General features: G+C 38.3%; 2 protein-coding genes across 2 annotated transcripts; one reads left to right on the plus strand and one right to left on the minus strand.

Annotated features, from left to right (window-relative positions):
• The first annotated feature begins 4,575 nt into the window (after nt 1–4,575).
• LOC116259458 (probable 6-phosphogluconolactonase 2) lies at nt 4,576–8,443 on the plus strand. The gene is made up of 3 exons (XM_031637293.2): nt 4,576–5,074; nt 5,206–5,341; nt 7,504–8,443. Exons 1-3 carry the CDS (start codon nt 4,650–4,652, stop codon nt 7,930–7,932), a joined length of 990 nt encoding a protein of 329 aa, XP_031493153.1. The 5' UTR covers nt 4,576–4,649; the 3' UTR covers nt 7,933–8,443.
• Nucleotides 8,444–10,067: 1,624 nt separating this feature from the next.
• On the minus strand, nt 10,068–25,311 carry LOC116258624 (translation factor GUF1 homolog, chloroplastic). Its single transcript, XM_031635872.2, has 22 exons — nt 24,944–25,311; nt 23,791–23,967; nt 23,485–23,571; nt 23,052–23,108; nt 22,836–22,901; nt 21,404–21,466; nt 21,038–21,082; nt 20,716–20,816; nt 19,431–19,527; nt 17,983–18,054; nt 17,494–17,648; nt 17,354–17,411; nt 16,669–16,749; nt 16,469–16,555; nt 14,999–15,070; nt 14,738–14,872; nt 14,583–14,656; nt 13,722–13,809; nt 12,305–12,382; nt 11,220–11,295; nt 10,997–11,037; nt 10,068–10,355 (listed from the first exon to the last, which is right to left on the minus strand). Exons 1-22 carry the CDS (start codon nt 25,199–25,201, stop codon nt 10,260–10,262), a joined length of 2,064 nt encoding a protein of 687 aa, XP_031491732.1. The 5' UTR covers nt 25,202–25,311; the 3' UTR covers nt 10,068–10,259.
• Between the last annotated feature and the right edge of the window lie 200 nt (nt 25,312–25,511).

Here is a 25,511-nt window from a genome sequence, read left to right on the forward strand (position 1 = left end):
GGATCAAATATCGTCCACGTTATCACCTCGATCGGCGAGCGGCCATGAAACTGCAGCAGCCGATCAGTCTGTCACACTTATCACCACCGCCATCACCGCCACCACCATTGGCTGGGCCGTACCGTCGTCGTCCCTTCAGCTCAAACCTGAGGAGGGAGACTGTGAAAGAGAGCTGTACGTTTCACAGACCACACGATCTCTCCGTCTCTGTTCACGAGACTCGAAGGGTGGGGGGAGAGAGGTTCCCCCATGGACTAACCAACAGCTTGCAGCGGCAGGGTGTAGGCCGTACATGCCTCTGAAGAGACAAAGAGAACGGTCCGGTGCGAGCACAGGCAGCAGGAAAGAGTCCGGATAAATATACATGGGCGCCGGATCGAGAGGCGGAGTCTTAGGCTCGAGAATTTCGAGAAGAGAGCACTTTGTGGGAGTGGTCAAGACGAATGGAAATATCCAAAAAAGCACAAAGGAGGGAGGAGAAGGCAGTGATGTGTCGCCCTTAATGAGAGTGGTGATGGAGAAAATGGAGGGAAGAAATGACGGGGAAAAGTTTCTCACGGGTGCATCCTGCTCCCTCTCGTCTCTGCATCAAACAATTACGTCACGGAATGCGGTGCGACGGCGACGGCTCATTATCTTCACCGGCAACACGTGTGGTGCTGAGATGGTTGCAGAGAGGCAGAAGCAGCAGCGTCTCTCCATGGTTTTGTTTGAGCATCTGGACCTGACAGCGGCGGGTCACCTGACTTTTAGCATGATGTGCTCATCTTCTTTTCCAGACGCCCACCTTCTTTTTCTTTACCTGATTTGTGGATAATGCTGGAGATTCATATATCGTGGAGAAGGATGACATGTTGGGACCAGAAGCAGCAGGATGCATCTGCTTTTTCCATTTAAAAAAGACTTGATCTCTGCACCGGTGACAATTCTCTTCTCGAAGATGGCTTTTAATCTCTCTTCTTTGACTTACCTAAATTCATTACTTGTCATAAACATGTAAATTAATTAACTAAGAATTAAAATCACTCCGGCTTGTTGTAACTTATCTGATCCATTTTAATTGTCCAGTATATATATATATTTTTTTTGAAAAAAGTAGATGATACATTAATGAAGTTGTCTCAATGATAGATTATTAATATACATGTAGTTTTTATATTACTTGATTCACATTTTTCAACAATGTTATATATCATCTGATTAAATAAATTGAACAAACACATCCGTCATATCCATCCGAGAAAGAGAAAGAACAATCGTACGAGTTGGCAAGTTTCGTTTGGCCTTGATGACTAGCTAACAAAGGAAACGTATAATGGAGGCTTTCTCTTCTTCGTGGAAGGTGCTCATTGTTGATTGAATGTGAACAGAGATACTTACAAGTTCAGAATAACTTTCCCTTCATTTTTTTTTTTTTTTTTTAAAAGCTCCAGAGTGTTTAGTTCTAAATAGTTACGCTTGTGGGTTGCACTTGCTCAAAAACTGGAAAATCTGTTCTCTTGTTTGTTTGATAACGTGTGATAAAAAAATTTCCGGAAGATTCTCATGGAGAAGGCAGTGTTGGGTTCTGGCTTAACTAGAGTGCAGACCAGATGAAAATGTGCTGGTACTTTGGTGGCTTTTGCAGTCCGGGAAACCGAAACCAATTCCTTAAGAAACTTTTTCTGACAAACTAGTAATATCGAAAATTGTTCTTCCTTTCCTGATCAAAAAGATAATCAACAAAAGTTGGCATATACGAAGCATAATTCTTTCTTTTTCAATTAAAGATGCTTTGTAGATTACCTTTTTTGCTTTCTAGATTACCTTTTTTTTTTTTTTTTATAAATGTATGAAGTGTCCATTCCCAAGAAAAGTATGCGTTGTAAAATTATACAAGAAAATAAAGAACACATCCGCGAATCTGTTAAATAAGAAGCTCTCATTCATGGGTGTGCGATAACGTACAAATAAAGTATATCCTTTTCTTTGTTTCCACATATGTTTGTAGAATCATAACTGACCTGATTTCTTCTAAATGTTGCCCTGGCTTCTGAATTAATAGCAACAATTGTATTTGAGATGAAGAAAAAGTTAGACACCATCTCATATATATGAACTCGGAACCTTGAAAAGCCTAAACAACTTATATAAGTCAACATCAGAGCGCTCTAAACATTAGGCTAAGCCAACTTAATGGAAGGTAAGGCTGGGCATTGGGCCGGACCTTCCTGGTCCAAGCCTTGAAACCCTAGCTTAGGCTGGCTTGAAACCTAGGTTGACAGCTCAAGCTCAACCCATTTAGTTAGCCGGTCAGGTTTGACCATCAACTTTATGTTCGTTGGGTGACATTTTGAAACCCTTAATATTTTATATTTTAATATCTCAAAAACCTTTACCAACATGCCAAGAGTTACTAAAGGAGCCATCCACGACACATGAAGAATTTTTAAGGGAGACATCAGTGATGCTCCAATAGTTTTTAAGTGAGGTGATTGCCGGAAAAGAATGAAAATAAAAGTATGGAGAGATACTCGGCCTATTGCCCACCCTTAATTGAAGGTTTTAATTGCAACACCATCACCATCGGACTGATCGAGCTCCTCGTGGTCCCAATTGTTAGTAGTTGACATACATGTATACGAAAGGCTTTTCCATGACATCCGATACTAGTAGGTAAACATGCACATCTATATCTTGATTCTTGAGCAGTTACGTGAACTTAGCTTACAAACAAAAGGTTATGCTCGACTACATTTATTAACATGAAACACTATTTAGAACCTAGCTCCACACCACAAAAGAGTAGTGTCAGCTTTGCCTTTAAACAACAAAGAGTTTTGAACTTGTGAAATCATGCTGCCAGACTGTTAAGCAGAAAATATCCATGAACTTGCCACATTGCCCTTGGGAAGGGATTGCCTGTTAACGAAGTTGTCATGATGGGCCATAAATCGCATGATATTATAATGACAATATTGACTCATCGATCTAGTGAAGGGCTATTTCTGTTGGTGTACAACAACCTAGATGTTATGTAATGACTAGATTGAGTGGACAGGGGCAAAGCACCCTGCACGATTGTGGCTTAGGAGAGAGTTCCGATAGGACATCGGGGAATCGAATTTCTAGTCTCGTCTCCCTCAAGTGTACTTTTTTTGTAGTTTAAACAAATAAGTAATAAGCGACATACATCCTCAACAGGTACATACACCATATCTCTCTCTCTCTCTCTCTCTCTCTTTTATATATATATATATATATATATATATATAGGTCCTACATACAAATTAAAGCACACGGAAATCTCATAATCTATTACGGACACAACTGTAAACCCTAACGATAAAGAAAAAGAGAGGGGACTTCACCTCTCACCCAGGCAATGGGATAACCCTCTCTCTCTCACACTTAAGTACAGAAAGAGAGAACGGGACTGAAAGAAGTAAAAAGTTTTTTTTTTTCCCTGAAATTTGACTTTAAGATGTGATAACATTATTGTTTTAACAGGAATACTGGGAAATTAATCATGTCTTTGCAACACCAGAAGCCCGCGGCCCTAAGAATTTCAAAATCATGCATTAAAAGGGTCTACATCTTCATCAACTCTCATAAAATCACAGTGTTCATCATAAAAGATGGATGGACCCAGAGTTGATTCCCAAAAGGACCACAAATTGTTATCATGGTTTAATTGCGCTATTTGTTTCTTAGAAAAAAGGTAGACATAAGGAAAAGACACATGTATGGTCACTTTCTATAATATTCAAGACTATCGGAATCTGTTCAGTAGCAATTCCACAATTGAAGAATCCATTCAGCAATACCACATTAAGTACCCACTAAGCATTTCAAAATCAATCGCTTGACACGGTCTATAGTTTAAGGTCTCAATAAATCACATTTTTAATCATACAAGTATCGAACAAGAGCACCACATATTGCTAACGTGGTTGTCGACTTTTTTACTAAAGATACGAGCATGGTCATTTTCTATATATAACCGATTAGATTCAAGCTTATCCAAGTTTCTTAGCATATTCAATAAAATTTCATGCCGACTTATTTTTAGTGCTAAAAATCCAAAATGGGAGCAAGATTCTCAATAGAAATGTTCACAATAATTGCATGAGCTGGAAAAGAAAAAAAGGAAAGGAAAAAATGTGACACATGGTAGCTAGGCATTGCATGCAGCTTTAATGGGGGGGGGACTTTGGCAATCTGAATATTTGGGCAACACCAATCCACAATAACTCAACTGGTAAAACCTTTTAAATGTAAAAGGCGTTTGTGACAGTTGAAAAGCAAGCTTGTTCTTATCCAACAGAGGAGAGAGAGACGAATTGGGCATTCAGTTCTTTGTACGATTGCTGCCTTGCAGTTCACAAATAAATTATTTAATATTTGTGGGTTTTGTGTGCTATAGGACTAGAAGGGCTCACCATTAATGGAAGTACAGTCATTAAATAAGCTGGAAATACAGTGAAAACAATAAAGAAATCCACATTCTTTCTGTGATTTCTGCGGTTGATGCATCGTCGGTCCCCTTTAAAGAACTGTTGTTTTTGTACTTAAGGAAGATTTACACAAAGAAAAAAGAAAGATGGGGGCTGGGACCGACGCTGAGGAGTACTGTACTATTTACCACCGTCTTTTTGAATTGTTTCTATATGCAAAGGCTCTGCTCCTTGCCGCTCCATCATATCCAGACAACCTTCCTCTCTCTTTCACTGCCATTTTTCGATATTGCTTCCTCTATGTTTTTACTTGATTCTAAAGTCTCTTCTCCATCCTACACCAGTATCTCTCTCTCTCTCGCCCACAACCGAGCTTTTTCTGTCTTTCTTCTATATATTCCTTCCCTCGTTCTCCTGCTGCAGCACCAGAACCAGACATCCCTCCACTTCTCTCTCTCTCTCTCATACAGACAATTTATGCGCAGAGAAACAATGGGAGAGGTAAGGGTGTTCGAGAACACGGAAGAGCTCTCCACCAACCTCGCAGACCACGTGGCCCAACTCTCCGAGGCTGCCGTCAAGGAGAGGGGAGCCTTCTCTCTTGCTCTCTCTGGAGGGGACGTACCCAAGTTCTTGAGGTTCCTTTCTCTCTCTCTATCTCTTTTGTTAGCTTCCATCTTCTCTTTTCGCCATCAAATGAGAAAACCCGGTCATTTTTACGTCTCCGACTTTCATTCTTTCTTCTCTGCTGTCTCCTCGAATTAAGCAGGAAGCTCTCAGGAGGGCCTTATCTCAGAACCGTAGACTGGTCCAAGTGGCACGTCTTCTGGGCCGACGAGAACCTCGTCCCCAAGAGGCACCCCAGCTCCAACTACAGGCAGGCCAAAGATGATTTCCTCTCCAAGGTCATGCCATTCTTCCTTCCTCCTCTCCTAATTGCTTGAAACAATTTCCGCGAACGTCTCTTCAACAGCAGGCTACTGCTCTCGAGATCATCTTTTTTGTCTTCTTTTTTCTTTTGTTTTAAAGATCGCTTCAGGTCTGAAAGTCGCTAACACAGCTCCACAACCAGACCAGGCCACGGGTTGGCTTGAGACGACCTTTCAGTTAAAAGGTAGCTAGGTCAGGAGTTCGACACCCGTCTGCTTATATTCTTTTGCCGTAGATTGGGTGGTGGATCTGCCAGACCCCAACTTTAACGAAGATGTCCATCAAACTTGGCATTTAAAAGAGAGAAACGAAACTCACATAGATGCACCAGAAAATGAAGACACCTGAAAAATGTTTGTTCTTCCATCTACTCTCTCCAATTTTGATGTTCTTTTTCGAGAATGGGGAAATGAATATGCTGGTTTAACTTGTCGTATCGTTGCTTTTCTCAACATTGTTAAAAAACTCCAACCCTTTAAACCTGACAAGCCTTCTTCGATGCAGATGCCCAGAATGAGGCTAACTGATACTGCTTTCGCTAGCTAAAACCCTCCGCAATGTGTATGCTGGCTTCCTGATTCTGCGGTTTGTTGGTGCTTGTGCTTTCTCATTTCTTGCTCCTTCAAAGCTTCCTTCCCCAAATTTTTCTGCAGTTCAGATCAAGAAATCACGCCAGCAGCTATGTTTAATTTCTACAACTTTTTTTCCTTTTCCGACACTCACACCCACACACATGTTCAGACCTTTACACTACAAAATTGATGAACTGATTCTTAGAATCTTATATATCATTTATTCTTTTGCAGTAAAACCTAATTAGGTATCTCTGATCAAGTTGTAAGCCCGACGAAAAAGCTAGAAACTGGTCTATATAACTCCGCCTATATGAGAATACAATTAATGCTTTTCTTCTCTTTTTTTAAAAGAAAATTCTAATATGGTACACACATCGAAACGGTAGTGGGATGCTTATTCTCATGAATATCTTGGCTTCATTTCACGCTTGGGTTCATAAGAAACACTTGGATTCATCAAAAGAACAAGCTATCTTTTTTAGCGTCAGTACTACCACGGCATGTACCATTCTGCCACGCTTCAGTCGATTGAATGAGCAAAAGTTACCAGCGTATATGTTGGTACATACTTCGATTTGTGAGGATGTGATCTCAATCTAAACCAATAGATCAGGTTTAGCATGTTATATAAGCAACTTTCTTAAACACATCTTCTCAACTATGACTAACATTGGTAGTCAAATCCATGAAAAGAAAGTGTACATTCATGATTCACACTGTGTATATCAAGATAAAAAATGTTCATGCTCTCTCTCTCTCCTTGAAAGAAAATTATCTGAAGAAACTATTTAGTTTGATCTGTTGTTTGTATCCCGGCTCATCTTTAAGGAGTAACGTTCTAGTCTTCCAGACTTGACAAATTAGTTTTATCTGAAACATTTCTTTTTCATCAAGCTTTAGCGGCAAGTCCATTTTCTGTTTCTTTAAAAAAATGCACCTTTACATGGCAACTGTCTCATCAATGGCCTTCTTTTCCTAATCTAAAGAACGAACTGTCACACCTCCATTCTTATTTTTGTTTAACAGCCGTGGCCCGTGCATCGTGAAGGATAAGATAGGCAGACCTTATCCATTTACGCCAAGGGTTAGAACTTGAGCTTTCAGACCCTAACCACCTTCAACCTGAAAGTGACTCCCCAACTACCTGGAAGGGAGCTGTTGTTGGTGATGGGGACAAGATTGTTAAACCATACACGTCATGTTTCTTGTTCTTGTGATTCTGCAGCCCTTCTTAACTAGCGTAACATTAAACCACTCTCTACTGGACCTGCACCCTGCAAGTTGAACTTACTGTTAGAACATTGAAGATCATGCTTTGTATGGAATCTTGTCGATAAATGATTTAGGATATAGCCATAAAATCTAATTCAAACTACCAATATTATCTCTCGAAAAGTTAAATTTTACTTCTGAAAACAGAATCTATGTAAAACAAGTGTTGACCACCATTATGAGAAGTGTGGGTAGAGGAAGATCGAGTGACACTTGAGGGGAAAGGGTCTTCTGGGCTTCACAGTCTGCGTGGGCAAGCAGTTGTTGATGCATCGCGCTTTTTGTTGCAGGTGCCGGTGCTTCCAGGGCACGTTTATCCGGTGAACGTCGGGGTGCCCGGTGAGCGAGCGGCGGAGGAGTACGAGTTCGGGATCCGCCAGCACGTCAGGAATCGGACGGTGGACGTGTCGAGGCGCAGCGACTGCCCGAGGTTCGATCTCGTCCTCCTGGCTGTGGGACCCGACGGCCGCGTCGCCTCCCTGCTTCCGGGTCACTCCCTCCTCGAGGAAGCGGAGGGCGAGGACCAATGGGTCGCCCCCGTCGCCGGCTCGCCCGAGTGCGTCACTTTCACCCTCCCCGTCATCAACTCCTCGGCCAACGTCGCGCTCGTCGCCTCCTCTTCCGCCCTCCGCTTGCCTCACGCTTCCCCCGCCAAGCGCATCGCCCCATTCGAAGGGAAGCTCGTCTGGTTCCTAGATGCCGGTGCCTGCTCCTCGTGAATCTAGGATTTATCCTCCCCGTCGATCGAAAGCCCGTTCTGCACCTCTCTCTGAATTCGCCGGTGATTTTGTGTATCCTGCGGGCTCCCCGGCCACCAGCTGTTTCTCTCTTTCTCCCCCACTCAAATTCGCCGGAGTTTTTGTGCGACCCCTTGGGGGCTTCCGGCTCGAATTAGTGCTTTTGGTTTCCTTTGTTGGAAGAAATGGTAAACAGACTTGAAGGCTTCTGTAAATCACTTACAGTGCCACATGGATGATGGATCCTTTCAAATGGAGATCGCTTGTGGCTTCAGTTACACGCTTATTTAGACGACACGACAAGGCGCCTTTTTCTAAGGGCGGATGGCTTTCCTTTGTGTTTGTGTGGTTTCGTTAGTCCCCTTGTGTGAGTCCAGGTTCCGAGTTGCATCAATCTACACAGTAGATCGATCGACCAATGACTGTGCCGCGTTTTGAGCTTGTGTGGGCAGTTGCAGACACGGTTCACATATTAGACTCCCATGAAATTTGTTTATTTATATATAAATGTCCTTACATGTTGTGCCCTTCATTTATTTCGCGATTAATTTAAATCTAACATTTTTGAAAGGTTTAAAATTTAGTTATTTTGTATAACTACCGTTGCACAAAAAATTTTGATCAAAACTTAAAGGACACCCGTGAGAATGGAACCAGAGCTACGTGTTTCTTCCTGTGCCACCAGCCTCACCAACTACGAAACGAAAAAAGAATTTAGAATATGAGGATATTGATGTACCGCCCCTATACATATATATATATACTGGAGACGCCGCCAATGATGCCTTTTACTTTTACATATTTGTATAAATCACCAGGTGCCAACAACTTCGGTTTGAATGTTTCCAATTCATGAATAAGAACGTATTGCTTTCAATATGAACGACGGGAATTGGTGAAGAATTTATTTCGAAAATCAGGCTGAAAGGTTGTCGTCCATATTTTTTATCCACCGAACGTGATTACATGCCAAGATCCAAAAGTTAAAATTTTATTTTTCCGAAGCTTTCTTTGGTTGGGGTGGACCTCATTTATTAGATTACGTTGGAAAGGAGAATTGGATAAGCACTGCCAGAAAAGCACAGCGCAGCACCAGACCACACTTTTTATACACCCAAACAAATTACAATCTGTGTGGCGTCTGCACTGCAGCTCATGTTAGAGATTTTAAAATAAATGGCCGTGCCGTTTAGAGAGAGAGAGAGAGAGAGATAAAAAGTGAGATGGAGAACAAGAACGGGTCCACATAGAGGGCCTCTAATAGAGGCACTTTAAATTTGAAAATGACACTCCTCAATACCATCAGATATATTTGAGAATGATTATAAAAATGACTTGGCCTTGCCAGAATCAGGTGAACTCATCAGCTCGAGTATTAAGCTCAACAGCTTTTGACCAACTGAAACTGCCAGACATCTACTAAAGCGAAACTTGCCAAGAATGACACAGACAAGCCCCAAGAGAGAAGTCACGGATTGCAAGGCCAACATGGAAATTTCTTTTTCCCAATATTCAGGAGAAAATCCCATTCCAAATTCCAGAGACATTTGGTAGCCAGTGTAAAGGGATGGATCACGGATCGATACATATACACCTTTCCTGTGGATCAAAATGCTTCTTGGTGAGTTCAAAACAAACGCTTCTTCCAGAGTTTAAAACTTTACCGTCAGAGCAGCAGGCATTTCTCTAAAAGGCAGATCCATTCGAGCCTGAGTAGAGTAAATTAGATCCAGTTAGGTTTTGAGCCAATTTATGTGTGAAAAGTTATATTTTTGGTCGACCATTTACCTCCGCTAGAGCATAACTGCATGCAGACAGAGCAGGGACGGAGGACGGGAGCGAGGGTTCAGAATCAATGGTCAGAGACAGCAACGCACTCGGGGAATGATCAAACCAAGTGACAAGACGGGTCTGTTCGCTTTCTAAACGATCCTTCGATGGGACCTCCTATGGTCGGATGAAAATCTGATCGACACTGAGATCAGGAGATTAAGAGAGGGAAGGAGCCAGGCAGAGCCAATCCAGTCTAGCGTCCCATTTGACTCCGAGTCGAGCAGCTTCTTCCACGTGTGGGCAAAGGGGAATTGGTCAATCATATGTATGTATTTGTGAAGACATGAACAAAATTGATTCCATTAATTTGGATCCGAGTCAATAATACACTTTCAAACCCTGACCAGTCAAAATTAATAGAAAAGATGTGATTTTTGACAGCTGGCCAAGATAAATCCTCACAGTAGAGTCACTCGGGATTCCTCTATCAAAGTGTTCCCGTCATTTTTTTTTTCTTTTTAAATCTAAGGACCTACCTATACCACCTCCTTTTCCAGTTTCAATACTGCCATGAAAGCCTCCTGAGGAACCTCAACTTTGCCAATAGCTTTCATTCTTTTCTTTCCTTCAGCCTGATTAAACAAGAAAATAAAATTAAGACAGTTTAATTCACATACAAACATGATCATGCCCCTACGTCGCAAATATGGCAAATGCCCATAAAATCTTAAAAACCCTCTCCAAAGCTTAATCAAAATGGCAATCTGAAGATCATGTTGGAGATCATGTCACAGACTTCGCATAGTTTGGTGTTTTTTCCAACTTTTGTAAAGCATCTGATACCATAAATTTTGGCATGAAGTATTGCATCTATCTGACAAATTTCAGGTGAAGACACTTGAGAATTTTAAAAAACGTTTTTATACCTTAAGATGCTTCTAAGGACAGAAGTATCGTTGCTCATAGGGGAAAAGCTATTGGAAAACTTGGAAAGGGAACAAACATTTGGAAAATGGGTACAAGGTAGGGGTTTTCAAAAAACCAAATACTCTGAAATCAGAAGTGCTTTTATGATGTCAAAATTCCACCTAATATTCAAGATGAAGAATGCTACCGTATTGACATTCTTCACAAGGAAATGGTGCAACGCAGTAATATTCTCTGTGCAACAGCTACATGCTCTGCTACAGAGAATGTTTGAATTTGAACACAACTTAAAGCAGTCAAATGCTTGAATTCCTTGCTATAGATACCAAATATTTTTTCACCATACCTGCTTTTTCAGCAACTTCTTTTTCCTTGAGATATCACCACCTGCAAGAAATTTTAATCGCATATAATGATATAAACAAAATGAAAATCTCAAAACGGAAAATTACTAATTCGTAATAAAATAAAAAAAGTTACTTCTACCTTGGTTCAAGGCCAAATAAAGTTCTAATATGCATAGATTCGAAAAGAATATGTACACAAGACAATGAAAACTTAAGCCTCACCATAGCACTTGGATAAAACATCCTTTCTGATAGCAGAAAGAGACTCACTAGCAATCACTTTGGAACCTATACAAGCCTGCCAAAAGCCATAACATTAGCTTTCCGCAATAAATACTCCATGATAATGAAAGACAGGAAACAAGGATCATTAATCAAATAAAGCTTTCCCTTGTGTTAAACTAAACCATCTATACTCCAAGTTTGAGGTAGTCGAAGGAACTCCTTGTCAGAGCATGCTAGAGACTCAAAGAAGAGAGATCCGGCCTTCCAAAGTAGTTCATGCCAGTGGTTAACATGAACCATAAACGCTTCTGGAATTGCAACAGCCTTGGTGTTCCTTCAGCAGTCAAATAACACTTACACAGTACTTTGCTCAAACAACCAATTACAACCACATGTGGCATCCAGATACAGCTATTACTTCATTTCTTTTATCAGATATATCCAATATGACGTAGAGCTTTCAAGAATAGGACATGGACAGCCATACAAAAGTTAGGCCACACGTAGCCATTCTCATGTGGATCCATTCTTCTAACCTGTCCTTCTCTCCTTTCACGTGGTGTTTGAATGTTAGTTTTCACATATTATACCACATAAGGTTCCACAGTAGGCCCCGTGTCTTCAGAGGACATTGGCTGAATACTTATTTTCATGTGTTATGCTTATCTCATTCTCTCTTTCATTTTATTCTTAGAAATGTACAGATTATTTGTGCAGTTTGACTATAATTGCCTGCTCCAATGAAGTCACCTCAGGAACTCTAGTCCACTAACTTTTCTGATTTAGTGGGTAACCATTTGCTCATGCCTTTTTTTGGCAGAACATGAAAATGCTTTCAACCACAAACCATAGATCATATATCATGTCTGTAGAAAACTACAGCAGACCCCAATGCGCTGCCCATGGGTACATGTGACTTCTGTCCATAATCTCCCCATTACATTTTCTAAATAAACAGTATAAAATCCCCACCAGCTTTGCCAAAGATCACTATAACAACCACATATAGTTAAGTTAATACATCATAAATCAGCTTATCACCAGTAAATTATGAATGCAAAGGAGATAGATTCATATCTTACCTGGATTGGAACTTTAAACATTTGACGAGGTATAAGCTCCTTCAATTTTTGAGTCAACGCTCTCCCCACAGCATAAGCCTGCAAATTGAGCAGAAGAAAACATGACCTATCTAAACAAGTAGGAAAGTTTAGCATTTTAGGTACAAAACAATAATTTATCTTGCCAAAAATGGTGCTTCACAAGAAAATTTTAAAACTGATGTTTTCTTTTGAAATCTTTTAGGGAAAATAGTTCAGACCCTTCAGAGAGCATTATAGAACAAACATGAAGATAATCTCCACAGGTGCAGGGATGAGTCTGGCTTGAGCAAACAACTTTTTCCTATTACTTCATATTCTAATTCATTTCATTTTCTTCTTTCTTTTGCCCTTGTCTTCTTGTCCACTTCTTTGCCTCATTTCAGCAGTTGTATTAAAATGAAGAATATCTACTACTGACAATAGAACCCAACACTGAAAATAAACTTTTCTTGTTTCTCTTATTTACCATCTCTATAACGCTCTAAAAATGCACACTTTGCACTTGCTAAAATATTTATTCTAGTATAAATAAATTTTCAACAAGTCAATTTAAAATTTTCTCTGGAGTTCTCAGAACAATTAATGAATCAAGTCCTAAGCTTAACAACAAATAATAGTAATACTCCTGAAGCTTCTTTGACAATGCTTTCTTGGATTTTGAATTCACCCTTTAGGACCAACTCTTGCTTAAATAGCTGAGGTTTCTTTGGCACCTGAAGGGAATGAGTTTTTCCAACATTTTTAGAGCTTAAAGTAGCATGGTTTTCAAGACATGTGTAGACTAAGTTTTGAGGTGCTTAATAGCCACTGGATTTATTCTTGTTTTTAGCATTCAAAAGTAAAATTAGTCACTATTCGCTATCCTTGATCACATCCTACCTTATAGTAAAAACTCACACCTGCTTGAACATGTATTAAAATTCTAGACCATCGATATTTTTACCACACAAAAACATGTTCGTCCTTTGTATTCAGGCAAGCTAATGCAGGAGCAGAACATAAAAAAAAATATTCGACTTTAGTTTGGCTTTTATTTATTGTTTTATTTTATTTGGATCTTGTTTTAGTATTTTAGGGTTTGATTTATTGTTATTTTGTTTCGGATCCAGATCAAGGATCCGTTTTAGGCTATATAAAGGTGTTTAGAGTCTCACTTGTAGTTAGGTTTTGGAATCAATGAAACCCTAACCTTCCTTGAGCTTCCCTTCTTTCAGTTATTTATTTCTATTCCTTTGCATGTTCCCTTTGATTTCCATAGTTCAATTTAGGTATTGACTGTGGATCAGAAGAGCAGTCCTCTTCCCCACTGCTTCACAAGCTAAATGTTAGTCCATTCTCCATACAAGAGAAATAAAGGGTAAATAACATTGCTTATTTAAGTCAAAGCTTAGATCACCTTGTCCTTATGAACAATAGTTGCCAATGGGTCTACTGGGTCGGCATTGATTCGAATCTCAAGCTTTATGAGTTCACTTTCTCTATACCTGTCCATATCCCAACGAACACAAGAATGATAAGGACCAAAAAGGTGAATAATGATGGAATATTTATCAATGATTCACAGGGAAACTTAGCATTAAACTTTAAACAATAAACAGTAACTTCCAACACAAATAAAAAGGAATGCTATCTGCTTCAAAAAGCCAGTAATTTGTTAGTCATCCCTTCCCAACTACCTCAACTTTCCAAAGAGAACACAAGCTATCTGTAGAGAAAAGACCAAAAATCTGGTTGGAAGCCAATTCATGAATGGAATTCCTATCTGATCATACTGCCAAAACCTGAAGAAGGATAAACTTGGGCAGCATGTGGGATACAGTAGTAAGGTGGAATACTTAAATGCCTCAGTAGGAAAATGCTAACAGTTAATGTTGATGATAATTTTAGCTTTCTTTTCTTGTGTAGAATGGTCATCTTGTAAGTACCTCGTGAATCTTAAAAAAGAAACTGACCAGACTCTATGCTTGAAAAAAAATGCAACCACAAATTAGATCACCATGCTTTGTGGCTCATTTTAAAAGCTCCCAATCAACTTACTGTATCATGCACAGCCAATTCAGGAGAACAGTAAAGAAACATCATACTACATAGACCTCAACATCACATTACATAGACACACAAGAGGTTACTGTTCTATTCATATTGGAATCTACATCTAAGTTTACATCAAAGCAAACCTTTATCAAATTTAAATGTTTAAACATGACCATACCATTGCAAAATAAATGCATAATTGATAACACTAATAGGTATTTACCCCACAAAACTGTATTCCATACTCGCATAACCTTTGGTTCTAGACTTTAGTTGATCAAAGAAATCACCCACCATCTACATAAGCCCAAAAAGACGACGCACAGTTAGAACTCCCAATAAGCAGATTAACTTGAATACCAACAGTTACACATGTACCTCTGCCAAAGGCAATTCATAGGTGATTGAAGCTCTGGCTTCTGTAATATACTTCATTTCTTTAAATTCCCCTCTCCTATCTTGTGCAAGCTCCATAAGAGGACCAATATATTCTTTTGGAGTGAGCATTTCTATCTGCAAATACCAATTAAGAACCACGTGGATATAAACTACCAGTTTTATTAAAGTTTTCAAAAGGCAGCTTTGAAAGACAATAAACTGCAAATCTTAGATCTTATGTCATGGAGTTCTGAGTGCAACCTTGACAAATGGCTCTTCTATAGATCTCCTCAGTCCAGGCTCAGGAAGGGTAGATGGATTGGAACATTGAACCTACCTCCAGGTAATCAAATGGTGAATAAAAAGAATTGAAGAAAATTCCAGATGATAATCAAGAACTTCATTACAATGAGAGACCAAACTAAATAATAAACATTTAACAATTCTGTCTATACATGAAATACCGACTACAGAGTGGTTGATATAATGAAAACCCTTCTGCCTGTCTGCATGACAATACAAATTCAAACTCAGAAGGAACATAACTTGTGCTCATTTTAATCAGGATGCAAGAGATATAGATGAACATTCAAATTGCATCTTTGTAGTTTTTGCATTTTTTCCAGTAAGAATTATTGTTTCTGGTACATAACAGGATTATAACCATAATTACTTCTATAAGACTTCTAACAACATTTTCTTATAATCAGAATTTCAGATCGTAGGTTTTAGCCTGCATGAAGCCCATCAGTGTCCAGACCATTGTCACAAACATCATTCTCGGGAAAATATCAGCAAGGTTTTTCTCAGGTATTTTTTGGTGATTTTTTTCTCGAAAAAGTTTCAGGAAAACTCTCCACAAATTTTTAAAAAATAAAAAGTCCTATAAAAAAATGAAAAACTAATAAAGAAGTGAAGAAAGCAAAAAAATTAATAGAAAAAGCGAGAAATTCATTTTTTCCAAGGTTTTCAAGATCTCACGATATCTGTGACAATGGTCCAGATTTGGAGACATAAGATATCCAGCTAGCACACATCGGCCGAGATTGTTCATAAAATTTCATACTCCCGAAGTACCTGAGTTTATTTTAAGATCTAAAGTTTTGACTTAAAAGCAAAAAACAGTGTGTACTTCATTCCAAGTGGATGATGTTTGATCTCCACAATTCTCATAAGAAGGGTATGGACCTTCCCTATGGTAAGTCCAGTTGAACCGTGTCCAGATCCAGGATAAGCAACTTGAATTCAGGTTTGTTTTGGGACCACCCAAGCCCAGAGCAGGTTCAGTCATTAATACCCCTATATAAGAAAAAGGTCTCATGGATGGACCATTATCATGCCTTTGAGTTCATACTGATTTTTGTTCAGTTTTTTGCACAATATCATCAGCCAATCTAAATACTTCCAACAAACTAACACGATCAGACTAAAAATTTTCTTTTTTGCACTGACCAAGAGAATTTATCTTGTTATCCAGTTCCAATTCTAATTGGATACCAAAAAAAGACGGGAATGAGTCTTCGGTTTTTTCAGTTGAACTACATGGATGAAATTTTGAGGAGATTTCAAAGAGAACAAGGAAGATCCAGTGAAACAATATCAGCAGAACACAAGACCGTGCATATACTATATACATCCAGACATATGCAATGGAACACTCAAGAAGACAAAAAAGTGAACAATGTTAAAAAAAATTGGGCTAAGTAAGAATAACAGAGTTCAAGAAATTACAGTATCACCATTTACACAATTCACTCGGTAAACCACACTTGGCGCTGTTGTTATCAATGTCAGATTATACTCCCTCTCCAGCCTTTCCTGCAGGAGATCTCAACAAGTAAAAAGTGTGATCTTCAAGAAAGATCATGTAAATATTACTTTTGATGAAGTTTCTGAAGGAATACAACTGAAATAAGGTAATCTGACTTAACCTGCACAATTTCCATGTGCAAAAGACCCAGAAATCCACATCGGAAACCAAAGCCCATTGCACTTGATGTTTCAGGCTCGAACTGTAACAGTTATCACTGAAAAGTGAGATACGGAAATTTAGAAACAAGAGCTTATTTAACAAACAGGGCAAGCAAACATCAGAACACCTCCCATAACACACACACACACACACACACCCAAAAAAAAAAAAGTACAGAGGACACACCTTAAACTAATAGGCTTAAAAGCAGTAGTAATCAAGATACTGATTAACTTGAAGAACCAAGGGTAAACTCTCTTTCAAAAAGAGGTAAAACCGTAAAAGAGGATGTCAAACCCCTCTCTCCAAGTCCAATCAGCAAAATCCACAGATATACACACTATATGCACACAAAAAACATTTTGTACACATAGTTCAGAATTTTCTTCTCTTTTTGGGGAGAACAAACCCCTAGAGTTGCAACCTACTCATGGTTTGTTTTAGTCATTGTCACCAAAGGAAATTTACTGAATTGTGGTTTATAAAAGTCAACAATAAACAAAAAAAAAGTCTATTCCTTCGCTTAGGCCTGCTATCCTTGTAGAGAGGGCTTGCCAACCATGCCCAAAAGAATACCCTGTCATTTTCCAGAAATATCATGAAGACACACAACAGGGATTTTAAAACTGAAAGCATAAACTTACATTTAGGGCAGCATCATTAAGCTGTAGCTTCTCTAATGCATCACGCAGCTCAGGAAATCTGTACAAAATGGCCATACAAGCATTATCACAATAAGCAAAACACATGAAAAGCAGTTATAAGCAATTACACAATCTCCTACTGATCAGCATCAACAGGAAACAGGCCACAGAACACCATTGGAGTAGCTTCCTCATATCCAGGCAGGGAATTCTTCGCCCTTCTAGCAGAGTGAGTGATGGTATCACCAACCCGTGCATCTGCTACAGATCTTATAGATGCCGCGAGGTACCCAACCTAAAGAAGAATATTTTAGACATCACAACTGCATTATTTATGGATGTTGGATTGAAAAATCACAAAAAGGATGCTTCCAGTTACTTGCACATAATGTTCTTCAAATACTTAAACACCAGTTCCACTTCAGAGATTAATGATGCGAAGAGCTTGAGCATATTACCAAGCAAGAAGCTTTCAGATGATTATCTTTTCATGTGAAAACCATAATCAAGCTAGATTCTGTTCTTTTAAAAGCATCTATTTTCTAGTTTATTTTAAGACAGCGTTTAGAGCCATGAATTTCTTTAAGGGAAAAAGAACAACTAAATCAACCATGTACCATGACTTATACCTCGCCAGCATATAGTTCATCAACCTGCAATTGATCTGGTGACAAGACACCAATTTCATCAGCATAGTACTCCTGCATTCAAGATTATTGAAGAATACGTAACTATACTGCAATACACTGATAACACAGAGATCTTGAAAAAAAAGGGGAAAAATACAGCAAAATTTTAAAAATCATAAAATCCTAAAAATTATAAAATAAATGAGAAACTAATAAGATAACATTAAAAAAAGTACATAACGTACATAATAAATCTCAGTTCATCTTAAAAAAATCATAGTTCATAAATGATAAAATCATAGAAGTAAAACAAGGACAACTGAAAATAAGGCCTCAGCTGAATAGCTATGCACAACAGCATAATATTTATTAATGAGACATTGAATCTCACGTCTATAAACTATGAAATGTTAACTACTATTAAATTATGGTGTTATATTAACCCCTTCTATAGAATCGAAACATCGAAGTAAAAAATCAGTCTTCAGCCGAAGAGCTATGCACAAAATATGAAACCGACAGAAATAAAAAAAATTCAGAAATACACATAACACATTAACTATTCCAAGGCACAGAAAATGCAAAAAAAAAGACCAAAGAGTTTCTAAAAGAGAATGCACAACTTAGTTTCTAACGGACAGAGTTTCTGATGGACAGAATGCACAGCTAAAAAAAAAAAACCAAAACGGCCAACAAAAAGCCAAGGCACAATAAACCAAAAAATCCAACACAATGCAAATAGATCGAAAAATTCATCGTTTGTAACCAAATCCTACCACTGTGGCTGCTACTCGCCAGTCGAAGATCTGCTGGGTGCCGGAAAAGTGAAAACGCACCTGTCCGTCGGCAAGTACCACAGTTGTGGCTGCCACTCACCATAAATCGCTCAAGGGAGAATCGCCGGTGAGTTTTGCCGTCGAAAAGGCGTGTCAAAAGTAGGAAATTTACAAAACCCTAAAATGCCGATGAGTTTTCCCATTTCTTCGTCCACTGATTTCCTCTTTGTTGATGAAGGCATTCTCACTTTTAATGTTTAAGTGTCATAAAATTTATTGCACATGTACCATTAAAATTTTTTAAAATATACAAATGATGCCACCGTCCTCCCAAAAAGAAAAGAAGTCAAAAAAAGACGTGTCTTTTCGTTTCGACTGTTTTTTTGAAATAGTCACATTTTTTATGCATTTTTTCAAAAATATCACGCTTTTTGTGACTTTATTATTAGAACAGATACAAACATGGCAGGACCACTCGTGCTCAAAATTTGCCAAGCCAAAAGGCCGAAACTTTTTCCGAACATGTTACTTTCTTCCCTTTGAAAAGAAACAAAGTTCAAACGAAATACCAACTATTTCTCACAACTATAGTTTATAAAAGTATGTGATAGACCATCCTTAATCCATCTTCAATTGAACATATTAGAAAAGCTCTGATGAACACCCACTTACCTTTCCACTAGCCATAAAGTATATATTGTCTCCTTTTCTTATAGTACCATCAACAACTCGGAAATACACTATAACACCTCTGTATGGATCATAATAGCTGCAAAAAAAAATCAACAAGAACATCAAATACTATAACCGATGCACAGAAATGCAGAAGTGAGGGAACAACAAAATTTCTAATCTGTATGGGAAAGAAAAGGGTAATTCATATGAGAAAAAGAATTCAAGGCCATAGATAACATCAAGAAGGGTGAAATAATGATCATAGGACTGCTTCTTGAGTCAAGGCAATAGTCAGGACTTCAAATTCCAATTTCACAAATTAAAAATGCCATCGTAAACATCTCCAACTTTAACATATAATCCTTTAGGAAAGTTCATAAGAAACACTTATGAAAAAAAATTAAAAGTATATAAAAGAGGTTTCTTTTAAATATCAAAATATAGTTGCTATATTTGTAATTTGATCAATCATATGTATTCTTATTTTTCCCAAATGTAGGCAATGCTTGCAGCTACATTCTCAAATAATTCCCTAAATTAGTTTTAGCCTTTTAGGAAAGTCAAGTCAAACAAGAATATAGCTGCCAAAACTGGAATACATTTCCCTAGCTTGGTTAAAAGGAGCAAGAAACTATTGCAGTATTTTATGGTGAGAATCAAATTTCCTGTACTCGCCTTATAAGGATATAAGTGATCCCGATTATCATATTTTGGTAAACTCGATTCAATTAGTTTTCTGATATCCTCCAATAGTTGCAGCATTTAGTCATTGAGAAATGGAAAGTAAAATAATCAGTCACTATGTTCTCAAAATGTATGTAATTACACTCTTTCTGAGAATATTCATTTTGAGAGACATCAGAAAAAAGAGATCCATCACCTCACTGAGAGGTCATATGACTAGGCCTGCCAAATTACAGTAGAAAATGCACAGCACTGAGACACAATCAGCAGCTCTGGCATGTTATCCTCTTGCCAGGCAGGTCTAGGGGTACATTCAACATGGGACTTTAACCGCATTGTATTGTCCGACACTCTGAACATCAATTAACCGAATATTTTGGAAGATCATGCCAGAGAATGTTTGGAATTTCAACATTGTGCCTATTGCAGTAAAAGGCAAAAGAAATAAAATGCAGCCATGTCTATAACTATCAAAAAACAGAGATGGGTGTAGTGTGTTCAAAAAAACAATAAGCCCATTAAACAGAACAAATGACAACCAAAATAATGTTTATGCAGCACGATGTCAAGCATTTATTCAATCTTGCTTAATAGATGCCTGTCAAATATGAGTGCTCGGAGAGGCTCTTTTGAGGTATCTTGAGGAGGTGGAATCTTTTTCACAATAGCATTCAGAATATCTATTATTCCCACTCCTTCCTGTACCAAAAAAGAGAAAAAGAATATCAGGTCTTCCCATACAGATACTGTAAAAGCAGAATCTGGTAGAAATATTTTAAAAGATTTGTGTATTCGCCTGCCACTGTTTCATTTAGAGAAACAAACTAATAGAACACTTTCAATAGGCACCAAAACAAACTAATAAAATACTTTCAAAAGACACTGAAGTTGGATAGGAACAACTCAAAAGTCAAAACTACCTTAGCAGAACATAGAATGGCATCACTGCAATCCAAACCAACGACCTACAAATCAAACAGGAAGTATCTCAGAACATTTCCCTCTAACATTAAGAATCTAACCTCACACTTAAACTTTGCATCTTTTTCACTTCTTTTACTATTTCTTGCATGTAGATGAAATTACAAATAACTAGTGCAAAGGTCCCTAAAGAAGACTTAGGCATAACCATTGCCAATACTTTGCACATAGTTGAAAATAGGGAGGCTTTAGAAGACCTCCATTTCCAAATTTGAAAGTTCTCTAAGTGTTATCCATAACTCAAACTCTAAATAAATGTTGGAGGAATATATTAGAAAATTCATCATATAGTATGATCAACTAACCTCTTCTATTTCTTGCATAACACGACTTGGTTCTGCACCTGGAAGATCAATTTTGTTCAACACCTATACAATATAAGAATAACAAGTTAGAACTACATTATGTTAATCAATAAATACTTTTGAGCAATGTATATGCATCCATAATGTTAATATAGGTCTAAGACCAACATATTTCTCAAAGTTTCACCACTGAAACAGCATTTGGTTCTCCAAAATAATTTATTTCTGACAGGATGTCTAATCACATATGAATTCAAGGATACAAAGCAATGAATGAATATCTGTATAATTTTGCTACATAACCATCATGAATCACGTATCTGCTATGTATACCATGGCTATTCTGAAATTTATAGCAGGTAAACCAGTGAAGCAACTCAGGAATTGCACAAACCAACACAGATTGGCTATTACCAAGCCAGGTTTCAGTATTAGCCCATCAGTAACCAAATCTCAGATGAACTGGTTTAGAGTCATGTGATTTGGCTATTCAAAGGTCACTAGTGACGTAATCAGGTTTTAAAGAAACTCTTTTTATGATGTAGGGTCTTAGCAAATGAAGTTTCCTCCCCTTTCATAGGCCACCACTCAACAACTTGGGGTTTGTGCAGTTCCACATTGCAAGGGAAAGAAAAAGAAGTTTTAAATATGAATCGGAAAATTCAAATTTAATCATATTATACTACAAAATTTCAGTTCCTATAGCTCTTACCCTACAAGCTTTGCACAAATTTCAGTTCTTATGCTACAAGATTCAGTTGACATTTTACAGATATTGCAACTTGGTCATGAATTTTCTGGTAAAAGAAACGCTATATAAATTTATAGCCTGACCCAGACAAATAGGTGAGCCAAATTCTAGAGCTGCAACTCAGGCGTCAGCAGAGTCAAGTCCGAACCACAAGTTTGCCAACTATGCTGGAATTATTCTTCAAAAGCTGATCATTATATGATTAAGGATTTATTATGTAATTGATGAGATAAACCCTCGACAATATGGATGTGTTATCTCTATATCCTTTAGTAGCACCAGATGTCTCCAGAGCAACAACAAATATGCTGGTACTTGCTTCTCCAATTCTCTGTTCATAAATTTTCTGTCAACATTCCAATGTCAGCAGGAACATGGCACAACCTACCCATGCAGAAACATGGCTCTAAGAGGCTTCTGCATCACAGTTCCAGAGTAGAAGCTTCAACCAGTAAACTAGTTGAAATCAGCAAATGAAGGTTCCAAAAAAAGGTTTCAGGAGTTATTAATAGTTATGGTATGTATTATTTGAGATAAAGCTACAAATTTGGACCACATATATGTTCATGAAACAAAAGTGAACTTAAACATAGATATGGAATAACTTTCTTAATTGCTGTAGTATCCAGAGATCATAAGATGTTTGGAGACAAATATTTCAAACATAAAAATGACACATACAGGGATTATCTCAAGGTTATTTTCCATTGCCAGGTATACATTAGCTAGCGTTTGAGCTTCAACTCCCTGCATCATAGAAAAATGTGCCCTCGATAAGCAGAAACAATTCCCTAACAAGAATAAAAATAAAGAAAAACCTTTTCGAAAATAAACTTTAAATAGCCATATTGCAGTCATTTAGTCCACTTGAATCAGTAACAGACAACGATAATGCACCTGGGAAGCATCTACAACAAGCAAAGCACCCTCACAAGCTGCAAGAGAACGTGAGACCTGGTCATAACAAACAAATGAAATGATGAACTCTCATTGCAAGGAGCTTTAACCAGGACAATAAGTCATCATGAAATCCAAAGTAGAGATGCTACACAGTTGGCCGAAACTAATATAATGCAATTAGGAATGTATGTTATCAATGATAGAATCACAAAAACAACTTCACATAATCATGTATCCACCACAAACACATTCATTCTGGAGGTGTAACTGGACATATTAAAAGCCACTTGCTTCACAACTATCGTCAGTGATACCCCTAATGGTCTCATCCCACCATGTGACTATAGCTGCCCTTGAAATTTATTAAAAAGAAAACTCAAATGTGCATCTGCAAATTTAGAATCTCATGAGAAGAGAGGCAATTTTATACCTCATATGAAAAATCAACGTGCCCGGGAGTATCGATTAGATTTAAACAATATGGCTGATTTTCCACAACATAACGCATACGTGCAGCCTGCAAAAAATTGCCAAGGAAATACTATAGTTACATTTATTTCGATAACCAACAATGCAAGAGAATCAATATTTAAAACAATTAGAATATGAAAACTATGCAAAAAAATTATCGTAACAATAATGTACTCAAACATGTCCAGATAAGGAAGAAGTATGGCTACAGAAGATAGTACAGAAGACAATAACAAGCGACAATCTACATCAAATTATACTGCACCTGCAGTTTGATTGTGATGCCTCTTTCCCTTTCTAGGTCCATGTTATCAAGAAATTGATCTTTCATAACCCTCTTATCAACTGTCCCAGTAATCTGTAATAGCTTGTCTGCCAAAGTGGACTTTCCATGATCTATATGGGCGATGATACAAAAATTTCTGATATTTGAAACTGGGACCTGCCAAGTCCAGAAGAGTTAAAAGAATAATTACAGAGTTGCATGTGTTGCATATACATCGCTAAACGTCTTAAAAGATACAACGAAATAAGTTGATGCCCTAACATTTCCATTCTCACGTTCAAATTCCACACGTCAATCTTCTTTGGATTATCTTCTAATAAGTTAGTTATCTGGTATAAGTATAACCACTTGGCATATATCTACATATCTACGCAGTTCAAAAGAAGGAAAAAGTTATTTAAAGAAAAAAAAATAGGAAGTTAAATGTGTTACAGACTTAACTTCCCAAAACTAATTTAATAATTTGATAATGTTGCTCAATTTTTTTATTTGTCAAATTTTTAATTTGTCGATGTCTTTAGACTGTGAGAAATCTATGTCTCTCAATGGAGATTTATACGAGAATGTTCTTGATTTTACCTTTTCCCATTAAAAAAAGGATCAGCAACTAAAATAAATTACCAGAATAGACCCAGTGAACTGAACGAGAAAAATATACCATGAGGGCGGCAATGAATTGTTAATCCAAGAAAATCAGATAGTCGGCAGATACGCAAGCTTGACATGCACCTGTTTGAATTCCTTAAATCTCCCTAAGAAAATTGTTCACCAAGAAGGACGAACTTCAAATCCACGGAACGGATTAGAACCATAAAAAGGTTGATGATATTACTACGCCTACCCGTGCAGGAAGCAACTTCTTCTGTGCCAATTTAATCAGCGGGTTTACTGCCGTTTTTTTAATGATTGGGACGCAATCGATATTGCAAAAGCGAGTGTCCTTCAGAGAAATGCCATTCTCTGATAGCTAAAGCCAAAGCTTTGCGACTTGCGAGTGTGCTTCAAGAAATCTTAAAACCGTAACAAAATTCGGCAAACTGTCACTGCTTTGTGTATACTTTAATTGAAAACTCACTGAAACAATAACCAGCCAAGCGAGCAGCCACAACTTCGTTATCGCAGTAAGACTAACCTTTGAGAGACGATATTGACCCGCGTCTGTGGCGGCTTCGTTGTCGAGTGCCTTGGACTCCGTCAGGGACTGGCACACGATTCCGATATTCTCGAAGCGCATGGCCCTCGCGATGCGAGGGCGAGCGACGACGGAGCTCTCCCGGAGACAACGGTGGTGGGCCTTGGCTGCGCGGAGGGTTGCAGCCCTACGATCCAGGGGAAGACGACAATCGCCGCCGAGAGGGAGCTTCCCAAGAGCAGAGAGGTCGAGCGCCATCGTCGCCGGGGAGCGGTTTTCAGATGGCTTGCTTCAGCACCTCTCGTTTTGGGTAGATGTGTCGACGGATGAGATACCGGGAAAATGAGGTGGTTTGCTCCGTGTCTGAATTTTACGGTATTTTTATGTGAACCGGATTGAAACGTATAAACCATAGCCAGACTTGACATGTACCTTTTCGTTCTTTACAATTCTTGATATTGCTTGGAACTTGGTTTGGACCTGGTGCTGTTTCTAAATTTCCTAAAGCACCCAGACACATAGGGCTTAGGTTTTTAAATTTATCAGTCTCTCCTTCTTGCACATGAAA

The sequence above is a fragment of the Nymphaea colorata genome, chromosome 8, assembly GCF_008831285.2.
Source record: "Nymphaea colorata isolate Beijing-Zhang1983 chromosome 8, ASM883128v2, whole genome shotgun sequence".
NCBI lineage: Eukaryota > Viridiplantae > Streptophyta > Magnoliopsida > Nymphaeales > Nymphaeaceae > Nymphaea > Nymphaea colorata.

Bases quoted from the DNA above. Each gene is read 5' to 3' on its own strand.
- LOC116259458 (XM_031637293.2), top strand. From the start codon at position 4,650: ATGCAAAGGCTCTGCTCCTTGCCGCTCCATCATATCCAGACAACCTTC. The intron at 5,075-5,205 runs GTTCCTTTCTCT...CGAATTAAGCAG, and splicing joins GACGTACCCAAGTTCTTGAG to GAAGCTCTCAGGAGGGCCTT. The intron at 5,342-7,503 runs GTCATGCCATTC...TTTTTGTTGCAG, and splicing joins AAGATGATTTCCTCTCCAAG to GTGCCGGTGCTTCCAGGGCA.
- LOC116258624 (XM_031635872.2), bottom strand. From the start codon at position 25,201: ATGGCGCTCGACCTCTCTGCTCTTGGGAAGCTCCCTCTCGGCGGCGAT. The intron at 15,071-16,468 runs GTAATTTCTTGA...ACCTGGAGGTAG, and splicing joins ATTGTGTAAATGGTGATACT to GTTCAATGTTCCAATCCATC. The intron at 14,873-14,998 runs GTTGCACTCAGA...TGGTATTTGCAG, and splicing joins TAGAAGAGCCATTTGTCAAG to ATAGAAATGCTCACTCCAAA.